Source organism: Lissotriton vulgaris, chromosome 9, assembly GCF_964263255.1.
Source record: "Lissotriton vulgaris chromosome 9, aLisVul1.2, whole genome shotgun sequence".
NCBI lineage: Eukaryota > Metazoa > Chordata > Amphibia > Caudata > Salamandridae > Lissotriton > Lissotriton vulgaris.
The window spans coordinates 1,171,628,737-1,171,653,259 of NC_141697.1; the positions used below are offsets into that span (position 1 = coordinate 1,171,628,737).

At 42.1% G+C, this 24,523-nt stretch overlaps 1 protein-coding gene across 1 annotated transcript in view; it reads left to right on the forward strand.

Annotated features, from left to right (window-relative positions):
• GRM7 (glutamate metabotropic receptor 7) overlaps nucleotides 1-24,523 on the forward strand; it is a 1,698,774-nt gene that overhangs the window by 1,232,634 nt on the left and 441,617 nt on the right. The window contains exon 8 of the mRNA XM_086939213.1: nucleotides 4,127-5,062. Within this exon, the coding sequence (XP_086795339.1) occupies nucleotides 4,127-5,062 (936 nt within the window). The remainder of the gene's footprint in view (nucleotides 1-4,126; nucleotides 5,063-24,523) is intronic.

Here is a 24,523-nt window from a genome sequence, read left to right on the forward strand (position 1 = left end):
CAGCAATGCGTCCTTTCACATGGGGCAAGCTCCATGTGAAAGGTCCTGCGTCAGTCTTACGCCTGCTGTGAGGCAGGGGCAAGATTTTGATGCAACGGCGTCCTAAAAGTGACGCAGTGAAATCTCATAGATTTAACTGCGTCACTTCTACGACCCTTCCTTGCGTCAATACGCCCCCCTTGCATACATTATACCTGGCACAGGTATAATGTGGCGCAGGGGTTTACAAAGTGACGCATCTACCTAGATGCGTCACTTTGTAAATATGGCGCAACAAGGCGCATTTTTTATGCTGCGCACAAAAAGTGACGCACCGGCGGCGTAAAAGTGACGCACAACCTCATAAATGAGGCCCCCGGAGTAAGCAGCATTTAATTAAGCTTACTTCTGACAAAAAGGCTATTTTATATAAATTGTTTCATGAAATTTTAAGAAGGCCTTGTGCTGCCACTGTTTAACTGGGTTTGGAAGAATGCAGTTTGAAAGGTGTAATATCATGTCTGAATGTTGGGTTAAAAATCAACATTTTGATCAATTGGTCAATTGAAATGTAAACTTATTCACAACTTGTTTCCATCCTCGTCTGGCAAAGGCCTGCAACTATGAGTGCAGGCTTTGGTCTTGAAACATTGAACTACATGAACCCCATATATGCAGAATTTCTGCTTGGACTAATGGGCAAGATTCTGAATTTGAAGATGGCTAAGCAAGTCGCCTTTTATTATTTATCCACAATAATCTCCTGTTTTCAGATTTTCCAGACTAATTGTGGTATACTCCATGCAGCCCAAGCTGATAAGTATAATCTAAAACAGATTTGTTCAGTCTGGGTTAAGAAGAGTTGGACCAAGAATGTGTAGTTCCTGCCTGGGTATATTAATCCAAGCCCTCCTCCAGTACTGGATGCTGGACATACCTTAATCCTCGGACACTCCCCTATTTCATGTATTTCTACGTTTACTCCTATGAATGATATTTATTTGAGTGAGTTAATGTAGGGCGTTTATTATGACACCCTAAGTGGATTTACTATATTGTAATTTAGTGAATGAATATATTAGAAGGGCGTATTATGTGGAAAAAATGTAATTTGGTCTTGACAGTTGACAATTAATTTGGTCTTGACAGTTGGCTCATAATTTGCATACCATTCATTAAATCTTTATTTCGACATTTTTCAGTCATAAAAGATTACAGTAAAAACAGTGTAAGTAAAAAGCATAAAATTAATTAGATAAAAATGAATTTGTCATGAAGTGCACAGTCACTGTATAAAATCACCCTTGGGTGCCACTGTAATAAGAGAGGATCTTTTGGACCACACTGCTAAAAGGAATTTTGAAAGTGCAAAAACTATATGTGGTGATGTATCTGTCTTGAGAACTCTCAATGCAACAATATTTTGCATAACATGTTTGATCATTACATAGAGAAATAGAGGTGCCATATTCACATTCACCCAGAAAAAGTTCAATACTCCCATGCAGCGAGCACCATCCTAAACTCCATTGTGTGGGTAAGTGATTAACTGCAGTCCGCTCGCCACCGAAACCAAGGTGAATAGTTGATCCAGAAGGCTAGGGATTATTTACCAGAATGGAGATGCAGGGCATCGCAGCAAGTGTCCTTGATGCGCCTCTTTCCATCACAGGGAAAGGGCAGGAATGAACCATAGGCATCCAAAATGGTGCATCCCTGCCCTTTCCCCCTGCGCTGGTGCCATTTAACAGCCTAGTGCCAATGCAGACACTCTTGCACCAGTGTGCAGGGGTGGCTGCTTCATAGGCAGGATTGTTTTTGTGCAGTAAGGGGCACCTTCCTGCACAAAAACAGTCTTGAGAAGTGTTTTCCTCTTTCTAAGTGTACTGCAGAATGCAGCACAGACAGAAAGAGTTAAAAATAGAAGAAATAAATGTATTTCTCCTTGTTACACCTCAACGGGGGAGGTGTACGAATTTGAGGTGTTTCCCGGTATATAAGTCCTTGTAAATCTGAGAATTCGTATAAAAACATGGGAGTTGCGTTGGAACACCCATCGCAATGCCCATGGAATGCTTCCCTTGTGCAGAGTAAGGAAACTCAGCGATTTGCGCTGTGTTGAATTGCTCCTTATTTGTGGAGCCATTCAAAGCAACGCAAAGTAGCTGTGTGTGACTTCATAAATATGACTTGCGCTTTGCTGCAAGCATCACGCAAGGACTTCGTAAATCTACCCCTAAGTGTTGTCCATGCGATTGGAAACTAGATCAAGGGCAGATACTTGCATGACATGGGCCTTTTCTTTTGACATACAGGAGACTTTTAGATTAGCTTTCCTATGGAACCTAGCCACAATATTGCAAAACAAAGAAGCTCATTACAGTTATGACCAGTTAGGATCAGAGATAAAGAGTACTACAAGCAGCCTCAAATGTTGTTAATCACAAACTATGTCAGCCATGGGGCTCCCTATGATTTTGTAATATGGTTATGGACCAAGCCCTTTAATCAAGTCAAACAACCGCTGTACAATAGTTTTCTAGATGAACCTAACCAGCTGTTTGGCCTTTCTAACATATATTCTGTTATTCAGTTTAGCATTTTTAACTTTTTGGTCTCTTAGGCAGGTACCTTTGTCTACCCACTTATTGTGTTTATAAATATCCATGAAGTTACACTTCCACCACATGGAAGTCAAGTCACCAAAATGCCTGTGGTCCCAGAAGTGACATTGCTCACCATATGACCTTTACTTTTACTCACACACACTTGCTTGCACACTCATTCACACACTCTCGCGCGCATAAACACACTCTAACCCGCAAGCATGAATAGAACACACATTTAGCAACATTTTTTACTTACCAGATAGGGTCATAGTCCAGTGAATGTACTACATTTGTTATTACACTAATAGTGAATAATATCATTCACTATTTGTACAATAGAAAAATGGACAGAAACAAGGTAAGTGGAGCTCCAACCAGCGTCCATTAGGAAGAGCTGCCCCTGTGTTCCAGGCACTGATTTTGCCACATATGATGCCAGGGGTCACAAAAGCAGTGCCGGGGAGTTTGCAAGAGGCAAGCCAGGGGTCTCAGATGCGACCCATAAATGAAGTCCATGTGCCACCATGCTCCCTCATTACGTGTGAAATCTCACCACTGGTGCGATGCGAGATGAGTGAATTCATGAAAGATTGCTTGTAGAAATATAGCACTGAAAAATATAGGAAGAGGTTTGAAAAATATAAAATGTTATATTACTTTGAGATTCATAAACAAGTATGATTTATTTTTATCAGATGATGTAAGCAAAATTGTAGAAATGACTGGAAAGCAATAGAACATTTGAATAATGAGATCAATTATCATTTAAAATGGAGAATTTTGCTGATGACAAGTTAATAGGAGACCAAACTAAAGGTTAAATTATTCAGATGCAGAAGTAAAAAGGAGCATTTTATAACTGTAGCAGAGAAAGGGTATGGTGAACCCCCAACCACTGATAACCAAGGGTCTTCCTGTGGTGTTTGTACTATAAGGGGCAGATCCACGAGGGACACTAGAACAACCAGTGGCCTGTTAAAAAGCTACCTGTAGTAAGTTTATTAATCCACTGAGCCATAGTCCTATTTCCAGTGATAACACATGACACAAATGTCTCAGAATGGTATCTTTGGTGTGATTTGGCATGTGTAATATGTGTTATGAATCATTGTCCAACTTTGTTTTTTCCCTGCTGAGACAAATGTTATGTTATGTTATGTTATTTTGTGTCTTTTATAGCGCTCGGCTACTCAGAAGAGTGTCCCGGCGCTTTATTGACAACCTAGGAAGACAAACACAACACAACAGATTAAAAGAAAGCAGGGTCAACAGAACACAAAAAAAACTAGGAAGCAAAAAGCCAGGTTTTCAGGCCCTTCAGATTCCCTCTTCCAAGACCAATAGAGAACATAGAAGATAATTTTATAATCAGAGTTCTAAGTTTCTGGTTCAATTTAAATGGTGTTTAAATACACACTAAAAATAATTGAGAAGGGAAACTTTATGGAACTTTAACTGACTACCTTCATGTGTAGCACCATATGCACGACTATTCTTTAGGTATTGACAATATATAACCTTGTATTTATTATTTACAGGTTGAGGACCTGCAGTGGAGCAGAGGAATGAAGGAGGTGCCTCCCTCCATCTGCAGCCTTCCCTGCAAACCAGGAGAACGTAAGAGAACGAAGAAAGGGGTGCCCTGCTGCTGGACCTGCGAGCTCTGCGATGGCTACCAATTCCAACAGGATGAGGTGACGTGTAATGTCTGCCCGTACGGCTTCAGACCCAATGAGAATCGGACTGGATGCCGGCTAATCCCTGTCGTCAAACTAGAGTGGCACTCTCCATGGGCCGTCATTCCAGTTTTCCTCGCTATGTTGGGGATCATTGCTACCACCTTCGTTATGGCAACGTTTATTCGATACAATGACACTCCCATAGTCCGAGCATCAGGAAGGGAGCTCAGCTATGTCCTGCTCACTGGAATATTCTTTTGCTACATTATCACCTTCTTGATGATCGCCAAGCCTGACATTGGGGTTTGCTCTTTCCGGCGGATTTTCTTGGGCTTGGGTATGTGCATCAGTTACGCGGCGCTCTTGACCAAAACCAACCGCATCTACCGCATCTTTGAGCAGGGCAAGAAATCAGTGACTGCACCACGGCTCATTAGCCCCACTTCTCAGCTGGCAATCACATCCATCTTAATTTCTGTTCAACTTATTGGGGTATTTATCTGGTTTGGGGTTTACCCACCCAGAACTGTCATAGACTACGAAGAGCAGAAGCCCATGGACCCCAATAAAGCCCGAGGTGTCTTGAAGTGTGACATCTCTGATCTTCAGATCATTTGCTCGTTGGGCTATAGCATACTTCTCATGGTCACGTGTACTGTGTACGCCATCAAGACCAGGGGAGTGCCAGAGAATTTCAATGAAGCCAAACCTATTGGCTTTACCATGTACACTACCTGTATAGTATGGCTGGCCTTCATTCCCATATTTTTCGGAACAGCCCAGTCAGCTGAAAAGGTAAGTTAACGTGCCTGGTGTTATGGTATTTCTTTGCATGTTGCTGCGGTGATGCCGGTTAATTGATTTATTGATTGATAGTTTGATTTAATATGTTAAAATTTGCCACATGGGGTGTGTGAGACTGTAGCTCTTATCCTCATTGCCAGGGGCACAGTGATTTGTTTTCGGTCATGTTCTTGGTTGTTCTGGTTGCTGTATTGTATCCAAGGGTCTGGCCTGGTCTTTTCTTGTTTGAAGGCTCCCCAGAAGTATCTGTATGCAAATGAAAGGCCTCCTGGGAGAGAATAGTTTTCAGGACCTTGTTGAAGCGTGTGGGGGCTAGGATCAGAGATGGGAAACTAGGATGTTCCAGAAATGGGGATCCTGCAATCTGAAGGTTTCTGTTTGATTTTGGCTTGTTGGATCACTTTAAACTTCTGATCGGGGCTTCTGTAGAGGGACCGGTTCCCATAGGTACTCGCATGGTTGGAATGAGGATCAATTCTTCAGCATCCCTGACATCTTTAGTTTTAGCTAGTGAAACGTGGTTGTTGAATTAAGTACTCTATGTAAGCGTTGGCAGAATATTTTTATCAAACGCTTTACAACTATTAATCTATATGAGAATTTGATTTGTGGAGGTGGCGCAGAAATGGAACAGCCCAAACTGATTACATGTGGTGCTGTTGTGTGGAATACAACTGCAATATTGTTTTGAGCTGGAAAAGAAATGCATTTACCCTCTGAACAATAAATGTCACCCAAAGGTATGAATTGGATGTCGCCCCTGTTGTGCTTCTGTATGCACGCTGTGTTGTGAAATACAGGTGCAGGAACTGAGATGGTTTCCCCACTGTACTTATCATGGACTGAAGCCACAGAGGGCCTGGGCCGTCTAAGGGGGTCCATTTGTTCAAAGGTCTGATGGGTAAGATTGACAGGTGCAAGAAGGAAGTCAATGGAATATGTTACAAAGCTGAAATAGCAATATGGGCCTTCTCATCTTCCGGCATGTTCTTTTAGCTCACAAACTACTTGATTGATAACAAAGTTTTGCATATGATCTGGTGAAGTATGAGGGTACCTATAACCTATATGTGACAAGGTCAAAGCTCCCATATGGCCTAATAGCATGGGTGACATCTTCCACTATTTTTGGCTTTTTTTAAACAGCATTTGGGGTTGTGGGCCCTGTTGTTTTGCATTTACATATATGTGCATGGGTTTCATAATCCCAGCACGTAGAGGTACATATTTATGACTTTTGTGGTGCAGGGCAGCGCAGCAAGTCACCTTGCAGCACTGCCCCGTGTCACAGGGAAAAGTCAGGAATGCTCAGTATTTATCCAATACAGCACATTCCTGTTTTTTCCCTTGCGCTGGTGCGTTTTGGGAGCCTAGCACCAATGCAGGCACCCTTGCACCTTGGTGCAAAGGTGCCCTTGTTGTAGGCAGGATTGTTTTGTTCAGGAAGGCTTTGAGGCTTTGGTCCTCTTTCTATGTTTGCTGTAGAATGCAGCACACATGGAAAGAGGAATAAACAAGGAGGAGTAGATATACTTCTTCTTCCTACTCCTCTCCAGGGAAGGTATAAGGTTTCGGTGCATACCCAGTTTCACAAGTCCTTGTTGGGAATGCGTCAAAATCCATGGGAGTTGCTTGGGAACACCCACATCAATGCCCATGGAATGCCTGCCCAGGACAGTATACCACAACACAGCGATTTGCGCTGCGTTGCTCTACTCCCGATTTATGAGACAACTCATAGCCATGCAATGTGGCTTTGCGTGACTTCATACATCTGTCTTCGAGGTTTGCGGCATGCATGTACCATATTGCGCGGTGCAAAGGCGATTCAAGCCTCCCCTAAATATGCCCCAGATTTTGTTGGACTATAAGACCAGCTGAAGGTACCACACGCGATATGAGGCACCTTTGAAGGTAGGTAGCTGGTCTAGCTTTCAGAAACTCCACCCCTTCAAGAACGTCCCTATAGGTGAGCTCTTCCTGTGAAGGGCAATGTAGTCTGATGAGTGGTACTTTCCGTCTGCTGGGCCGTGTTGATAGATGCTTGTGGGAGGCGTGAGGGAACTGATTGGGAGGTTTGAGCCGCCCGTTTCCTGGAGCTGTAGGGCCCGATTCACAGAACTAATTTAAGTTAGGATTTTGTCTTAAGTCTGTCTTAAGACAAACTTAGACAAAATCCTAACTTCTGTGAATACCAAAAGTAGTAAGTTTAGGATTTTGTCTTAAGTTAGTTCTGTGAATCGGGCCCGTCATCTTTAACCATCTCCACTATACACAACAAATGATATTTTTATTAGTATTAAATGCTCAGGGACGTCAATCCCAAAAGTCATCAATATTCTCCAGGGCTGTCCTGGGTCCTGATGACAACTTGTACACAAATGCTGATTCCAGAGCAAAGTCCCATTTGGCCTCATCTGGGGATTTCACCCAGATGAATTTCTCTGGGTAAAAAATCGATGTACCTTGTGAAGGCAAGTATGCAAAAAGAAGGTTTCCAAGTCTCAGAGCCGATGAAGGCGCATGCAGCTCTCATGTTATTCCCCATTCTGATATTTGAAGCTTAGAATCGGGTGTAAATTGTTTACCTCTAACCGCCTGTGCAGGCAGTATGCGCCAGGCGTCTACTTTGTACAGGGCCCTCCTGCACACAACAACACAGAATATATTATCCAGAACCGTAACATGTCCCATTTCCGGCAGTAACATATGGTGCATAAGTAAAGAAAACTGGGCGGCTACTTTGGAAAATGTATTTTGCTGAATTTCTAATTGTTTAGAAAATTCTGCAAGACTTCCGCTGCTTATCGAAATTGTTTTTCACATCGACTATGTAATTACAAGAGATGAGCAACGCATTATAACTCAGCCATATAAATGAGACAATGTCCCAGCACACATTAACTATTAAAAGAGAGATTAATTGCGGATCTGTGCCAAATAAACAACAATGTGTTTCCTTATTTATGCAATCAGTAAAAAGAGGACCGTGTGCAGTGACAGAGCCCTGTGTTTGTTATCCTGTTTTAGCCACTTTGCTGTGTATGGCTTGCAGGCATGGTATGTCTTACACCAATTGTGGGGCTTTAATAGAGCTCTTGAGGCTGACCATGATATTACTTGCCTTTAAGGCGAAACTTTAACATCTGCCTGCTTCTGTGATTTAGACTGAACTAACACATCCTGCATTGTGCACTGCAATCTGTCTCTCAGTGCCAAGAAGCCACCTGAGTGGCGAATTGAGCATTACCAACATAGCATATATTACATGACAAAATATGTTGTCAATATATATTGAATAAAGTCTTAGACCCTCATAGGTGGGACAGGATGGAGTAGTTACCACACCTGGTAAACAGCATTACCTAGGGGTGATGTATTTACCAGGTGTGCTAATACGTCATATTATGAGGTTTTTTTCATCTGGAAAATGAGGCATAACAAGCAGAATCAGTAGTCCACGTTTTGCCTTTTTACGTGCCTTTACTCTTGATAAATGTCACCAGCTGGAATCTATCAGGGGAAACCTATGAGCGTGCGATAAGTATCACACAACTGGTAATTCCAACCCATGTGCAAATAGCTGTTTGCACTGGGGGCCTCATTTATGAGGATTCCCTACGGCAAAAGGAAAGGGCAGGAATGCGACGTATCTATAGGATACGGCGCATTCCTGTCCTTTTCCCCTCCGCCGGCGCACAATGGGCTGCCTGCGCCAACTCAGGCACCTTTGCACAATGGTGCAAGGGTGCCTGCGTTGCGGGGATGATTATTTTGTACAGGAAAGGAAACCTTTCTGTACAAAAATAATCACAAGAGGCTTTTCCTCTTTCTATGTGTGCTGCAGAAAAGAGAAAAAGGAAAAACAAGGAGAAATAAAGATATTTCTACCTGTTGCGCCTCCCTTATGCCTCCCCTGGGAAGGCAAGCTATTGGCACTGCCTCAGATTTACGATTTCTCGTAAATCTGGGTCAGTGTCAAAGGCCATGGACGTTGCAGGGAAGGCCCCCAGCAAAACCCATTGCACGCCCCTTTAACGCAGAACACTGCGTTAAAGGGACTTGTTAAAGGGACTGATATTTATCAGGCAGCATTAGGCCAAAAAAGTGGCTCAGTGATGCCTGATAAATATCACACAGGCTTCTGCGCCACAGAACGTCACAAAAAGTGACGTTCCGATGGCGCAAGGGGCCTCATAAATGAGCCCTGGATTTTGAATTTAGCCCGAAATGTAAATGATGGGCTAGGAAGGAGAATGGAGGGACATTCAGGTTTTCAGAAGTGAATAACCACTGTGCCCCATTACTAGAAACATCTTTTCATAGAGCATTACATTGGTAGACAGAAGGAGCATTTTCCTCATTGTCCATCTATATTTCGCTCCATGCTCCATTCCTATGCAAAGCTAACCCAAAAGCCATCAGTGGCAACGTTTCCAGACTCTGGAAAAGGAACACTTGCTTTCTCCTATTTTTGCCCAACATATGTGGTAAGACGCTCAGTACAGTTACCGAAGAAGTAGATGGAACTTCAGTGGTACTCTGCTGTTACATCTTACTTGTGCCAAGCCATTCTGATTTGATGGTGGGCAGCTCTTTGATGGTTTGTTGCTCTATTTGCCCTAGTGAGGATTGGTATGCCCTATCCTATGGGTGCTCAGTTAGTAATTGATAATGGGGCTGCATTTTTTCCCTACAACAGTTTGATGAAGCCCTCTCCTTGTCAGTCTGTGATTTTTTTTTATCAGAATGAGGTTCTTCTCGCCTCTTTGTGTGCATTGTTATGATCAGCAAGACGCACTTACTGTCACAGAAATGTACATCATACATTTATATGGCCACTCCCAGGTAGCCATCGTATATTCAGTACTAAATGCATCTGTGTTCAGTAAAAGACCCTCTTCTTGCAGTCAGGCTGTGGATCTTTCTATGTTCACTAGGAAGAGCCCCTCCTTCTCCTATCAAATCACACTTGTCCCTATCAACAATCAGAAGATCTTCACTTGCAGCCATGTTGCATGTATTCCTGTAAACAGGGAGATGTATCCTTCTGTATACTATGTGGTCTGTCCTCTTGCTCTCAGGATTATGGGAAACAGGAAGAGTAGTACATTTGTAACCATGAAGCAGAGCCAATGGATTAGTGATTGGCCACACGCGCCTCTTAGTGTTTAAATCAGTATTCCTTAAGGCAACCTAGTGGCAGGTTAGTAGTAAGGACATACTACAGCACTAGAAATATACAGAACAAAGTAGTTTTGTACACACATAACTTGCTTGAAAATGCTTTCTACTTCGGCCTTAGGAACAGGTGGAGAAAAACACAATATCCGCTCCCCATTCAAAGCCCAATTTCCGTAAGGCTGGGGTTTACGGTAAACTTTGCACCCCACAATTTTCCCTTAAAGAACTTTGGCTGTCCAAACCAGCTGAAATTCATTGGGCAGGGTAAACATTTAGGGGCAGATTTACAAGCCCCTTGCACCACTTTTGCATCACTTTTCCCAAGTAAAAAGTGACGCAAAGGTGGCGTAAGGGGCTTGTAAATTTGCCCCATAGTATATTGAGCCCAGGTATTAATTGTACTGAATTATACTGCACCCCCTAGTATTGTTATTTACTGGGCACGTTTAATGCATCACCGTTTCACTGCTTCCTCGGAATCAGGACCTAAATAAATAATCTTCACACCCAAACCTTCAGAACTGCTCATATTCTGAGTGTGATTTTTTAAATGGAGACTCTTAACTAGTGTTTTATTTAAGAAGAAAGTAATACAAAAAATTGATGGGTGCAATGCTGAAATTAATTTAAACCACTGATTACTACATTCCAGTGCATCATTTCTTTGCTCACCATGGTAACTCTGACACCAAAAGCCATATGCAAATCAGCCTGGGTCGTGATCCAATGGAACAGCCCAATGCGAGCTGCTAGGCCAGGTAATCTCTGGACAGGAACAAAAGCAACCCACATACACAGCAATGGATGGATACATGCGTGACAGTTTGAGTGAATGAATTATTCAGTACAATACTTGGATGGATGAACGACAATGGGGTACCATGTCATATATTTTAAGTATAAATGAATAAAAAAATGAAAATCTAAAACTTATGTTTATTGATCTTGTGGTTATGAGGTTTATAATTTGACTTCTTTCTAAATTTGTTTTCGTTGTGTTGCATTCAAAGAATGTAAAGAGGCACCAAAACTGACATATCTCTACAGTTTCTGATCCAAGAAGTTTCTAGATTGTATTGCAAAATGTGTTTCTGACGTCCCAAAGCATGATTATGATGTTATGCCTGTTCTGATAATTTCTAGCAGTACAAACCGTTTACTAATCTATGTAATGTGATGTAGCCTCTATGAACCTAACCTTACATAATAAGGGCCCCACTCATAAAGGTGGACACCTTCTAGATCCCATTTTTTCTAATATCACTCAACTAGTCTGTCTTCCAGCACTGCCAGTTACTTGGTCTGACCATTACCTCATTAAATTTACCATAATGAGTAATGAAGCACAGTCTAATTACAACTCTTCTGTGACCATCAGGAAGCGAGACTGGAAGAATCTCGATATTGGTGCTTTTAATGAAGCCTTGTTTGACCTTGCGCCTAATTATCCACCAGGCTTGGATGACATGGAAGTGGCGGCCAGCTTGGTGAATTCCTGTCTTTTTGAAGCTATTAACATCTGTCTCCCCCTTGCTCAAAAAAAAAAAAAACTGTCCATAATTACCTGCCCTCTGGTACAATGAGTCACTTCGTCTTCAAAAATCCAGATGCAAAAAATTGGATGCGTGGGTTCTGGTAGATGCAGCACTTTATACTCACTTTCAGGGGCCTAGGACCCGATTGGCACTACTTGCCAAAAAAATGAGGTCAGAAAAAGAGGAGGAAGGCAAAAAGTTTGGAGTGACCTTGCAGAAAGGGCCCTTTCCAACAGTGATGCTCTTGGCCACCACAACTAGGTGGCTCTAAATAACATGAAAATGCATAACATGGTATTTTGTTAGGTTATAGGTCGTGCTAAAACCAAGGAAGCCTGACTAGTAGTGCCAAACTTAATTCATCAACTGAATAGCTTTCTTCGACAGTTTGGCTAATTTATAAAGTTCTTGAGGCTGGTAAATTGTATTAAAGGAAGCAACCAATGAAGTATCTTTCAAAGTAGTCTTTGTGGGAAAGAAAGTGCTTATTTTACTTATTTTTAAGAAATATTCAGCAAATAAATAAAAAGGTAAAAGCTGAGGCTAATGTACTAAATTGTAGAGCTTTCAAGTTTGCAGCACTGCCTACATTTAAATTCAGACATTTCTAGTGTTGTTGGTGCCCCGACTATGATCTTAGAAGAGAAAAATGCCTATAGAAACAATGCGCGCTGTATTCCCTTCCAGGATCCTACATTGCTCTGTCAGTCTCACCAAATGAGCAGCTAATTAATCAATGTATGAAATTATAAATTAAGCAGTGATCCTCAGCTGAGCATGGCACAGGGATCCTTTGCCGCTACCTGGCTGCGCGTTGCAGAGCCTAGCCGCGCTGCGGCAGATAGCGGGTACAGCAGTCGTTAGTGAGTGCCATTGAATCAATGAAGATGCTTCGAACCATTAGTTTCAGCGCTGAATCTATTTCAACAGTGCCATGTCAGTTTGATAAATGGAAACGGGTCGACTGTGCAAGAGGAGTTACCTTTCCTAACTAAATCATTTTGATTATGAAGAATAAACCTGGTTCCAGTTTCAGACACAGTCAATGTTTCATATATCGTCAGTCAATGAGTTCCATATTTATGGGATAGGTCTGGGCAAAAACACTCTAGACCTTTACTGTATCGGCAGAGCATCGCAAACAGTACATACGCAAGCAGGAATGAGTACACAATGAATTTGCTACCAGGAAGGTTATGTTTTTGTGCAATGTTTCCTGTGTGTCAGCCTTGTGCTCCTTGCAAACCAATTTAGGGATCAATTTTGGACCAAGTTCAAGAATAGTGAAGTCACCTTGTGGACCTTGAATGCTCCACTGAAAGAGCATTTGAACCAAATTTACCAAATTGACCATTGTAGATGGATGCTCTATCCAGTTAATATTTAAGTATTCCTGACATTCTAAAGCATCTTTATTATCCCCCAATTGAAGCTAGAGTTGACATCATGATTGTGTGAATTACAAGCAAAATAATCTAAACCCCCTAACTCCCTATCCCTAACTGAACAAAAAACCCCACAGACTGGTGGCCAATGAAAAACTAGGGGAAGACATCACACAACTCTTACAATTCCCAAAACCAGGAAAGCCAAAACAGGCCCTCTCATGCTAGGAATCTAATGCTTTTCGGGGGCTGCATACAGTGCTTCATTTGAGCCGGTGGTTGCTAGTGGAAGATAACAGCACTAATATTTGGGGACCAGCACTTATTTTTCCACATCAGACATTTACAGATAGCAAGAGAGAGGAAAACCCACAAAACGGAAAGATGAATTAGGACTAAGGTGGAAACCCAGTGACAAAGTGAGAAAGCAGGAACCTCCAAGATTGAGTTAAAGGGACAAACATGTCCCATAGTGGATTAATGAGGCCTAATTTAAATTGAAGACTACACATCTTTGGTATTCGACACTCTGACATTTAATTGCACTGGACGTTAAGCTTCTGACCAGAGCTTTGGGCACCTCCTGTCGGCTTCTGACCAGAGCTTTGGCCACTAGCACATTCATTTTCATATTAAGCACTGGCTAATTAAGTCTAAATCTTAACCTTGCTTTCAGGAAAGACCTAAAAACACAAATCATCAGACTATACTTTCCATTGGTACTCATTGCTAACTCCTTTGAGGTCTTTTGTAATGCCCATAGTTCCCTTCTTATCTGTAAAGCATTTTTGTACTTTAAATGTGTTAAGTAATTGAAGTTCTGCACCAAAATCAAGGCCATATAGAGGACAATGTTGTTCTAGTCCAGCACCTAGAAGCGTTTCTTGTGTACCTCGTTTGACACCAGTGTATATCTTGTTTAGTACAAATAGAAAGGCATGTTGTCGCTAGGCAGGTGCCCAGGTAGTAAAGTACTCATATGCATAACACGCAAAAACTAATTTATGAAAGGGCCCCTTCCACTCCTTAGTGACAAAATGTGAATATTTGCTTGTATATGGATTCACTTATCTGTACAATTGCACTAGTATGGTGTATTTCTCTATGTGCATAAATTACCTCAGAGTGGATGGTTGTGGGCAATCAAAATGAGGACATCTGCAGAAGTTGCTGAACACTCAAAGTTTCTGAATATTAACAAAATGTGTTGATAGACTCCCGACCTTCTGACAGTCAGAGATTTGATCCGCTTAACAGCAGTAGAAATTCCCTTTCTGGTGACCAGTTCATCATCGTACAGAGGACTATGTGTTCCTCGGTGGGTGCCAAAGAGGCCTTGTTTGTGGTTATAGATAGGTCCTTGAGTGCCCACATCAGCTGCAGAAATCTTTTATTGGGTACCAAGTTCTTCTGAGTGGAGATAACAGCACCATACAGACAGCCCTAGCAATCAGGCGCTACCACAGTGATGGCCTTATGTGATCATTTAGTGCCCTGGGGTGGTATTGCATATCAATGTTAGCAAATATAAAGTGCATGTAGTGACTAGATCAGCAAAAAAGGAATATTTTGTGTAGGTCAACAGCATTTCAAAGGCTTTATCTCCCGAACCCAGTACTAATTAGATAACCTACTGTGCCCCTTTACTTACTATAGGTCAGCAGCAGATAAACACATTAGAGATAATCTTGGGTACCATTAAATTGGGTAATAATAACATCTGTTATTTATAGCACTAGGAAACATAACATCTGCTTAATTAAGTCTGCATGAAAAATAGAAAAATAAGTTAATTTAATTGTTGTTGTCCTCTTCTTTTTCTTATTACTATTCTTATTATTTTTATTATTATTTCTTATCTTCATCATCATCATATATGTGACTGGTTTAGATCTGCCATTGTCTTTATAACGCCTTTCTGTTTTCAGACCAACACCATAGACATTGTAATTCTATTTGCTCTGCAGCATAAATATCAGGGCTACGTGAGTTATTGTTTATCTTGGGCATCATAACAAAAAAGCCTTTTGTTCTTATGTCAACACCATAGAGACTCTAATGTTGCTTGTCATGTACGTTAGACAAGACTGGCAGTGCTCAGGCAATCAAAGTATGAATACTTTTGTTTTTTCAGTTCAGTTCCCTAGTTTACCATCTATTTTCTAAGTATATTACTGACATATATATGAGGTTTTAAATATATTGATAAAAATATATTGCATGAAAATAATAGACGACCAAAATATCATTAAGGAAAGTATATATGAGTAGGTATAGGATTGCTCTACTTAGCTCCAAATCTATGTATGTTGCCAATATAAACTTTGACAAAGTTTTCAATGCTGATATTTTTGTAGCATGATTCTCCATAAAGTCGACATTCTCTCATACAACCATTCTCTAAGATATTTCTTAATTGGTGGTCATTAGGTTTCTTTGGTTGATGTCTACATCATGCTTTTTATAGCTCATCTTTCTCGAGTTAATTAGCATAACTCACTAAGCACCAGTTTATGATTACTGTGTCACCATTCCCCACGCTGGATGTCTGTTTCCAAGGTAATATTTCATATTTGCCTGTGCAATTTAATGTTTGCTTGGTTTTGAAATATTTATCTCAAATAGCACTGATTAATTTTAGAATCACTTCATCTAATCTATAAAAGGAAAATTGAAATGTACAAAATGAGTATTTACCAAATCCTACAGTGCAAGACATAACTTCTGGTAAAAGTGTTGCAATACAAATGTAGTGCAGCAAAGTATGAGTTGGCAGCACTGATGATATCTCCCCTAATTTACTTATAAAAAGGGCCCCAAGTGTTCTTGAATTTCCTGTCTAAATCCCCCTTTAATAGAAAAAAACCCACTCCTTTTGATGCAAGATCTATTGCATTTTCGGTGAATAGTAGCCCTAGGAACAAGGACCAACAAGAATACCAATTGTGTGATTCACGAGGAACTAAAGGAGAGTCAGCCCTGTCACCGATAAGCGCCATCTTAGTATCTGGCTCTGTTATGATTCTTTTAGTCCCAGTCACCACCAAACCATGGATTTCCAGGGTCCTGTGAACTGTCTACAATGTGTATAAGTGAGAGGTACTCTGCCACCCATATTATGCATTCTTTCCTAAGTGTAACATGGATGAAACATACAAAATTTACCTCTTTCTGAGATTGGAGTCCTGTGAATGTTCTGCAGAGTCCAACATCATTCTTGTGTAATTTTTATCTTAGCTTTTTTCCTTCAAAGTTGTTCAATAAATCTTTGGATGCCAACTCGAAAAATTTATTTAAATACATATGATATTCACATATACTGCCTTAATTGGTCGGACATCAGAAAGGTTTTAGCACATATTTGAAAATGTTCACTAAGCTCGTGTGTGAGGCTGAAGAAATTCCTCAATTACAAACATTTCAAAACAGCCACTGTGTGATATCATGTACAGCTCCTGAAGTAACGCAAACGACTAGAAGGGTTGCCATTCTCTAATAATTAGGTAAATTCTATTGTTACTTGCCTGGTCCAGTGCTTGTTACTGATGTTTATATTTCCTCATGCAACTGAGGTTTCTCGATGAAGGAACAAGGTTGCCTCGCTTCTCTAGCTTTTGATTTTTACGAACTTGTAAATACATTTAACACACATTTTGTAACATTAATAATACCACCTTTGTAAAAAACATGGGCACAATTTAGTGTTGATTGAAACAAATGTACTTATTTATTTAATAATAACAATTAGTTCACCTATATATTGCACTGAATTGGCGTTAATAAGTGTTAATTGCTCAGTTAATGCCCAATTCAGTAAAATCCAGCTTAACGACACCAGAAGAACTTGATACCAAGCAGAAGCACCACTTTATCTTACAAGCTACACTCAGATTTCTATAGTAGATGTCACATTTCACAGTGGGGTAGCAAGAGGGGGTAGGAGGCAGTCTGCGCCTGGCCGCATGAGTCTTTTGGCCTCTCCCCCATTCTTACCTGCCGCCGTCGTGGGGCGGAAAAATGGAGGAATCACAAGTCCCACGCTCTTACATGCGGGAAACACAGGGACAGCCACGGGTGGCAAAAGGCCTAGCTAGGCCACTGCATTCTATTGAACTATTTCATCGGGCCATAGGTAGCTTCTTTCTTAAACAATGTAGGATCCAACTATTTACAGATAATAATGTGTTCTCTGTTCTTAAGGTCAAAGAAAATGCTGTTAGTATCTTATAGCTCTTTAATGGTTAGGGATATAAGTTAAGTTTTGATGCCCTCTCACTGACTCACCACAACCCTGTCTATAACCACGAAGGTGGTTATCTCTGTTTTTATCCTTCCATCACTGCTCATATATACAATCTTGTCTGACAACCGGGCAACATAAAACCCTTGCATGCGCTCTGATGAGGCACACTTAGCATGAGTCTCCGGGTTAACGTGTAAGGCACTGTATTGCCATGGCAGAGATTGCATTTTGTAAATACTGCCAGTGAAATCTATACTAAAGTTAAAAGTACCGTGCCAGCAAAGTAGTCCCTTGTGGGTGTGTGCTGGGGGCGTGACAAACGCTGGGGCGTGTGGTACGTTCCGCCCTTCATGCCATGTCTCATATCGTGTGCTGTGGGTGTGTGCTGGGGCCGTGGGCGTGTGCGGGGCGCGGGATTACGGAAAAAAAGTACGCGTTGTGCCCAATATTTCATTGTTTTTTCTTCCCAGGTTCTGTACATTCCAGCTCCGGGTGGCCACCCTGCTCCCTTTAAATATCCCTGCACCCCATAATCATAACCCACCCTTACTCTTTAAAATACCCCCACACCCTTAAACACTAACCCATCTTAACCCTATAAATATACCCTGTACCCCAAAACCCAAACCTATCCCTAAACCCTAAAAATACCCCTGTACCCCAAAACCCAAACCTAGCCCTGAACCCTATAAATACCCCTGTACCTCAAAACCCAAACCTACCCCTGAATCCTAAAAATACCCCTGCACCCCAAAACCTAAACCTAGCCCTGAACCCTAAAAATACCCCTATACCCCAAAACCCAAACCTACCCCTGAACCCTAAAATACCCCTGTACCCCAAAACCCAAACCTAGCCCTGAACCCTAAAAATACCCCTGTACCCTAAAACCCATACCTATCCCTAAACCCTAAAACTACCCCTGTACCCCATAACCCAAAACTATATACGAACCCTTAAAATACCCAAACACTCCAAAACATATACCTCAGTACCCCAAAACATATACCCCTATACCCATACTTACCTTATCCAAACATTTTTAAAAAACATGCTTTTACCATTTAAGCATTTACAATGAATTTCGCTGTAAATGTATGCATGGTAAAAGCATGTAAAATGCAATGCCATGCGTTATAATGGCATTGCGGAGTCATGGGACTTTCGTAGTGAAAGTATACGGAGTGATGGTATGCGGAAAGAAAGTTGCGGAATAATGGGTGTTTACCCTCCCCGGTAAGTACATTGGTGGCACGGCGGCCCACATCTCCAGCAAAATACTCATATTTTATCACCACCGATTTGAAAAATGCACAGGTCTCTCTCATTGATGGCCAGCACCGACATACACTTTTAGACACACCTCCCGCCACAAGTTCTAGAATTGCGAACTTTGGAGCTGGGGAGCTACGTTCGAATCTCGGCATCAGCTCAACATCCTGTGATTCCAGGCAAATCGCTTTGTCTCCCCATTCCTACCACAAATGAATGTGTTCTTCTGTAATGTAAATTGTGCTCATGCCATGTTGTCTAGTCCGCGCTAAATAATATTGCAAGGAAAAATAAAGTAGGGAAACTCGAGTTCACACACTACTGAACGCGCACTCTTAAGTGCATCAGCAGTGCACTGTGAGTCGGAGCGTTTCACAGGCCTGTCACAGATAAGAAATACTATCAGAACGAAATCCTACTAAACAATATACTACTGTCCGGCACCAATTCATACCCGGACAACGTTGGGATGGGCTGCTAGTAAATTCATAAAATAAATACAACTCCGAAAACAAATAGTGATTATATCATATCTCTTCTGGGTAGACCCTGTGGGTGCTTTGTGCTTTTTTCCTGTCTATTATCTGTCAAATGGCGCACTGTGCCATACGTTTGTGTGCGGCATGGATGACTTGCAAAGTGCAGGTCCATCCTTTCCCTGGCACAACACAAGGTTTCTCAAATGTTATAGTCATTGTGTTTGAACTTAATGTGTTTCTTTGTCTGAACTTAATTTGTACCTATCCTAAATGGTTCAAAAGGAAACAGAATGTGTTAATTTTATTTTTGATACAGTGTTTTGTAATATCTACCATATTTTTAACATTGTGGTTTTTAGACAAACTGGCTATTTCGGGACCTTCTGAGTGGTAGCTTTAGAAGTCCGAACAAAATGAAAGTACTGATATGAGAATATAAGCGGCAAGTCTGCCAAAACGTGGTATGTTCCGCAACTACAATGTGGGTACTCTTAGTAGTCTACTTGGAGTTCTCCTTATGGCAGACATTCCACCAGTAGAGACAGAGACCAGGTGCCTGGTCAGTGAAACAAATGTTATGTTATGTTATAAAACATTTTATTACGCGCTCTGCTACTACAAAGTATCCTGGCGCGATATGTAGGCACTAAACTGACCCAATCCAGAAAAGAAAGAAACAGAAAACTAAATACTAAGATTAAAAAGATGGGTTTTTAGCCCTTTCTTAAATCCTGCTAGTGTAGTTGATGATCTCAGAAAAAGCGGTAAGGCATTCCAGGCCCGTGCTGTTTGGACAGAAATTGACTGACCACCCAGTCTCGCATATCTGACTTTAGGCATAGACATCAGGCGGAGATTGGCCGATCGAAGAGCACGATGAGGAGTATAAAAGATAAACCTCTTGTGCAAATATTGTGGGCCTTGCTGATGCAGGGCCCGAAAGGCCAGAACCAATGATTTGAACATAATGCGATGTGCCACTGGGAGCCAGTGGAGCTCTCGAAGATGGGCACGTGCACTAGTTCTTCGTGGAAGATGGAACAAAAGTCGCACGGCCGCGTTCTGAATGATCTGCAATCGCTTTATAAGGTATTTAGGGAGACCACTGTAGAGGGCATTGGCATAATCGAGCCTTGACAAGATCAAAGCACGCAAAACAGTCTCCTTCGCCTACAGTTAGTAGCAGATATTCCACCATATGGCATGGGCATTGGTGGAATGTCCAGTAGTGTCCCCAAAGTAGACTCTTCCATGGCAGCAACAGCCTCCTTCAATCAATCAATCAATCAATCAATCAATCAATCAATCAATCGGGGGTCTGTAAAGTGCGGCTACTCACCTATGAGGGTCTCAAGGCGAAGAGTCCGGTGGGGACTATGGATCAATTTGGATGGTAACAATATTTCCATGACTTTGTTGGGCATCAGTTTCATGTCAGCCAAACGCAATATATCAGCAGATATTGTAGGAGCAGTAACGCTCCCACAGTGGTGAGTGGCGAAGGGGCACGGACACAGAGAAAGCAGTCTACAAAGCACAGGGGGGTCTGCAGAAATATTATAAATTGGAATGCATCTACCAGATTGTCTGTTCCCCTCCTTAGCAGTGACACCTCAGCATCGAACGAGATTGAATTATATAACCCACTGTTGTGGTAGAGGGCATAAATCCAGCACAAAATAAGACTGAAAATCCACCATCAAAACTATAAATGAGGGGTACACTCCTCTCCCCAATTACCAATTGGAATGATTAGGGAAATGGAAACTCCACCTTGTTGCAGTGGAGAACAAGTGTTCTTAATACAGAGTGCAATGACCGAGCCCGACCCCGGGAACAGCATGTTCTCATCACTCCTCTTCTTATAGCCAGCCTGTTCTGCAGAGAGCACATTTGTCACTCATACAGTGCACTGATATGTCCCCTCTGGTGATTTTCCTTGCTTGTTGCATAAATCCCTACTTCTTGCATCCATCAGCATGAGACACTATCAGAATACCTCGTCCCCATTTGATATATATCATAGATCTAAGCTTCCCTCTTGGGTAGGAGATAAAACACAGCGTCAGTTGTCAATGGGGGATTAGGAGAGGAAAGTCTCTGTCACAAAGGGAAGAGGCTCCTATCACTATCAATGCAGAGCCCTGCAGTCAGTCATGTTCTCCGATACAGACTGAGATATGATATCTGCACTTGTTCAGCAGGCTGTCACTAAGCTATTGCAAGATGGAACATTCTGTTGACCTATTAAAAGATGCTCAAGTCGCCCGGAGCAGCCCTTGCAATCATGAAACAGCAACAAGTAAACAAACTAGGTCCCAGTGCTCCTCCGTTTGGTAAGCAGCTTAAAGATTCTTCTAAATCGCCTTTGGTGTCCAGCATCGCTGACCAGCATCTGCTTACAGGTGTGATGTAACTTGTCTCGCCACCATCTTTTTAAAGTTTCAGGAGATGAACTGTAGCTGAGCAGATGTACCAGGAAATGCAACATGGGAAGGCTTACTTTAACCCCTTGCATGCTGCCGCGATTCTGCGCCTGTGCGGCAAAATCGCGAGTGGGCGGGTTTATGACGGCCCCCAGCCGTCATCAGCACACAAGTGCCATAGTGCATGACGGATGGGGGCCGTCATCAGCATGCAAGGGGTTAATCAGTGTTGATTCGGGGTAAATGGTTTGTAAAGTACTATTACACCTCTGACGTCATGGGCAAGCCTGAAGAATATCACTGAAGTAAAAGTAGAGGATTGGCAATTCCTATGAATGCTCATGAGGTCCCAGGTACATGGAAATCCTAAGTACAGAAGTGTAATATTAATTGTGCTTGTTTGCTTCTATTTAAGCACCCTGAAGAGACTTTGGAGAATTATTATTGTGTAGTTATATGCTATCTTAGCATTTCTAAGAGGTATGAAAAACAAGTTTTTTATTTGTTTCATCAGGAGCCAGAAAAACTATAGACTAACACATGCAGCCAGATGTACGAACCACTGTGCATAACATAGTTGTCACAGTTTGTGACCAGTACGATATTTCGCAAACTGACCTATGTATTAATAGGTGGGTTTGCACACCTACCTCATGAATATTAACGAGGTAGGTCGCAATTTGTGACCCAATAGGAATCAGAACCATCAAAGGGATGATGGTGTGCTGAGGTCAGCAGACCACTATGTCTGTGATTTCTTTTAAAGAAAGTATTTTTTTAAACATAAACCTTATGGCAAGAAAAGACAAGAAATGATCAAATATAATTTTTTAAGATGAGGCAGCGGTCCATGGGGATCTTACCTTCTTAAAAAAACATATGTACAAGTTTGTGTTGACTGAAACAAATGTACTTATTTATTTAATTATAATAAGTAGTCTACATATATAGTGCACATAGAGAATAGCCTTGCCTCTAGACGTTAATAATTGTTAAATACTTAGGGCCTCATTTATGGCATTTTTGCAAAGGGCAGCGCAAAAAGGTTTCTGCGCTGCCCTAGGCTAAAGTGAAAGGGCAGGATTGCACCGCGGATTCCTGTCCTTTTTGCCTGCGCTGGCACAGTTTTGGCAGCACTAAGGTGAGCGTAGGCACCCTTGCACCATGGAGCAAGGGAACTTTGCTTGCAGTCAGGATTGTATTTGTGCAGGAAGGGGCACCATCTTGCACAAATATATTTCTAAAAAGGAGTTTTCCTCTTCCCAGAATGCAGCCCACATGGAAAGAAGGAAAGAAACTAGGAGAAATTAACATATTTCCACATACCTCAGGAGGTATATGGACTTGACACTTTTCCAGGTTTACACCACTTTATAAATCTGGGGCAGCGTCAAATTCAATGGGTGTTGCATGGAACAATGCACCGCAACGCCTCCCTGGCGCAGAGTAGGTGGGGCAGCAATTAGCACAGCGTTCGTTGCATCGCCTTTCTCATGATTTATGAGGCTACTCAAAGCCACGGGTGGTGGCTTTGCTTGGCTCCATAAATATTCATGAAAGCCCTGCGTCATGCATGTACCACTTTACATGGTGCAAATGTGACACAGGGCTCTCATAAAAAGCCCCTTAGTTAATACCCAATACATTTTATAGTGCGGTGCAATGCATATATTCTCTTTAGCCCCTTCCGTGCGGGCCTGTTTCCCCTGCTGTGCTGGGGGCGGGGGGGGGGGCGTGTACAGCGCCCCCATGCTCATGACGAGGTCAGCTCGTCATGAGCTACGGCGCTCCCGTGCTCATGACGAGCTGAGCTCGTCCTGGCCACACCCGTTCTAATGGAATGTTCAGCACAGCAGGGGAATCAGCCCAGCGTGCGAGCGTTCCGCGAGCACCGGAGCGCGGTAGCTCATGGTGAGCTGACCTCGTCATTAGCATTAGGGTTAAAAGCATAAAATATTACTTAGGGTAGTAATCACAATGAATGTCAGTTGATATTTTTTAGACGTTTATTATGTTTTGGCATTTTAAACCAACAAAATGCATTTGCGTACTTTTCCTCACTAATTTCTTAATTGCATAATATGTCACTTATCAATAAAATGGTGTAGTTTTATGCCGAGTTGTAAAAATAAAATTACTCATTTTTATACATCTCTGAGTAGCAATTTGTTCAGAAATTTGCGATCATAATGTGCTGCCTTCCATTCTTCTGATGGTGCAGAAATTAATAGAAATGTGAACCCTTTTTACAAACATGTAGATTCCAGCTGCGCACACAGCTTTCTGCTATTAAAGGATGCTGCCGCAAGCTGAAGGCCAGGAGATAACACGAGTATGAATCTTAATAATCCCATCCTCATGATGTCCTTTATAATAGAAATAATCAAATTTAAGTAGCAACAATGCACAGCTACTTCTATGTTGCTCCCAGGTTAATAAATGTACAAAAATGGGTAGATGGATAGACACAGATCAGGAATAATGACTGTACCTTTTTGATAAACTTTGCCACATCAGGCTAAATAAGTGATTTTTTTCAGATGGAGGTAAAAGGCGTATCAACCAAGGCTGGACTGACCTTTTGGGCACCTTGCATTTCCCCAGTGGGCCGGTTTTGTGGCCATGGGGGTCGTTTTTAGGTCGAGCAGACGTACGCTCAATGCGTGAGCATTGAGAGTGTCTGCTACAGACCTAATGTCGCCCGTATTCAGGAGACTGGACACGACTCAGACGCGCGCTTTTGCAGTCTCGGATTTGACCGCGGGAGCGCGCGTCTGAGCTGCGCTTGCGCAGAGTAACTTGTAACTCACAGCCCCTGCTCACAAACAGCCAGCCCCCACCCCTCTGCATGCACGCATACACACAGGCGCGCGCGCGCGCGCACACACACACACACGCGCTGCCGCCCCCCACCCACCCCCCTACATA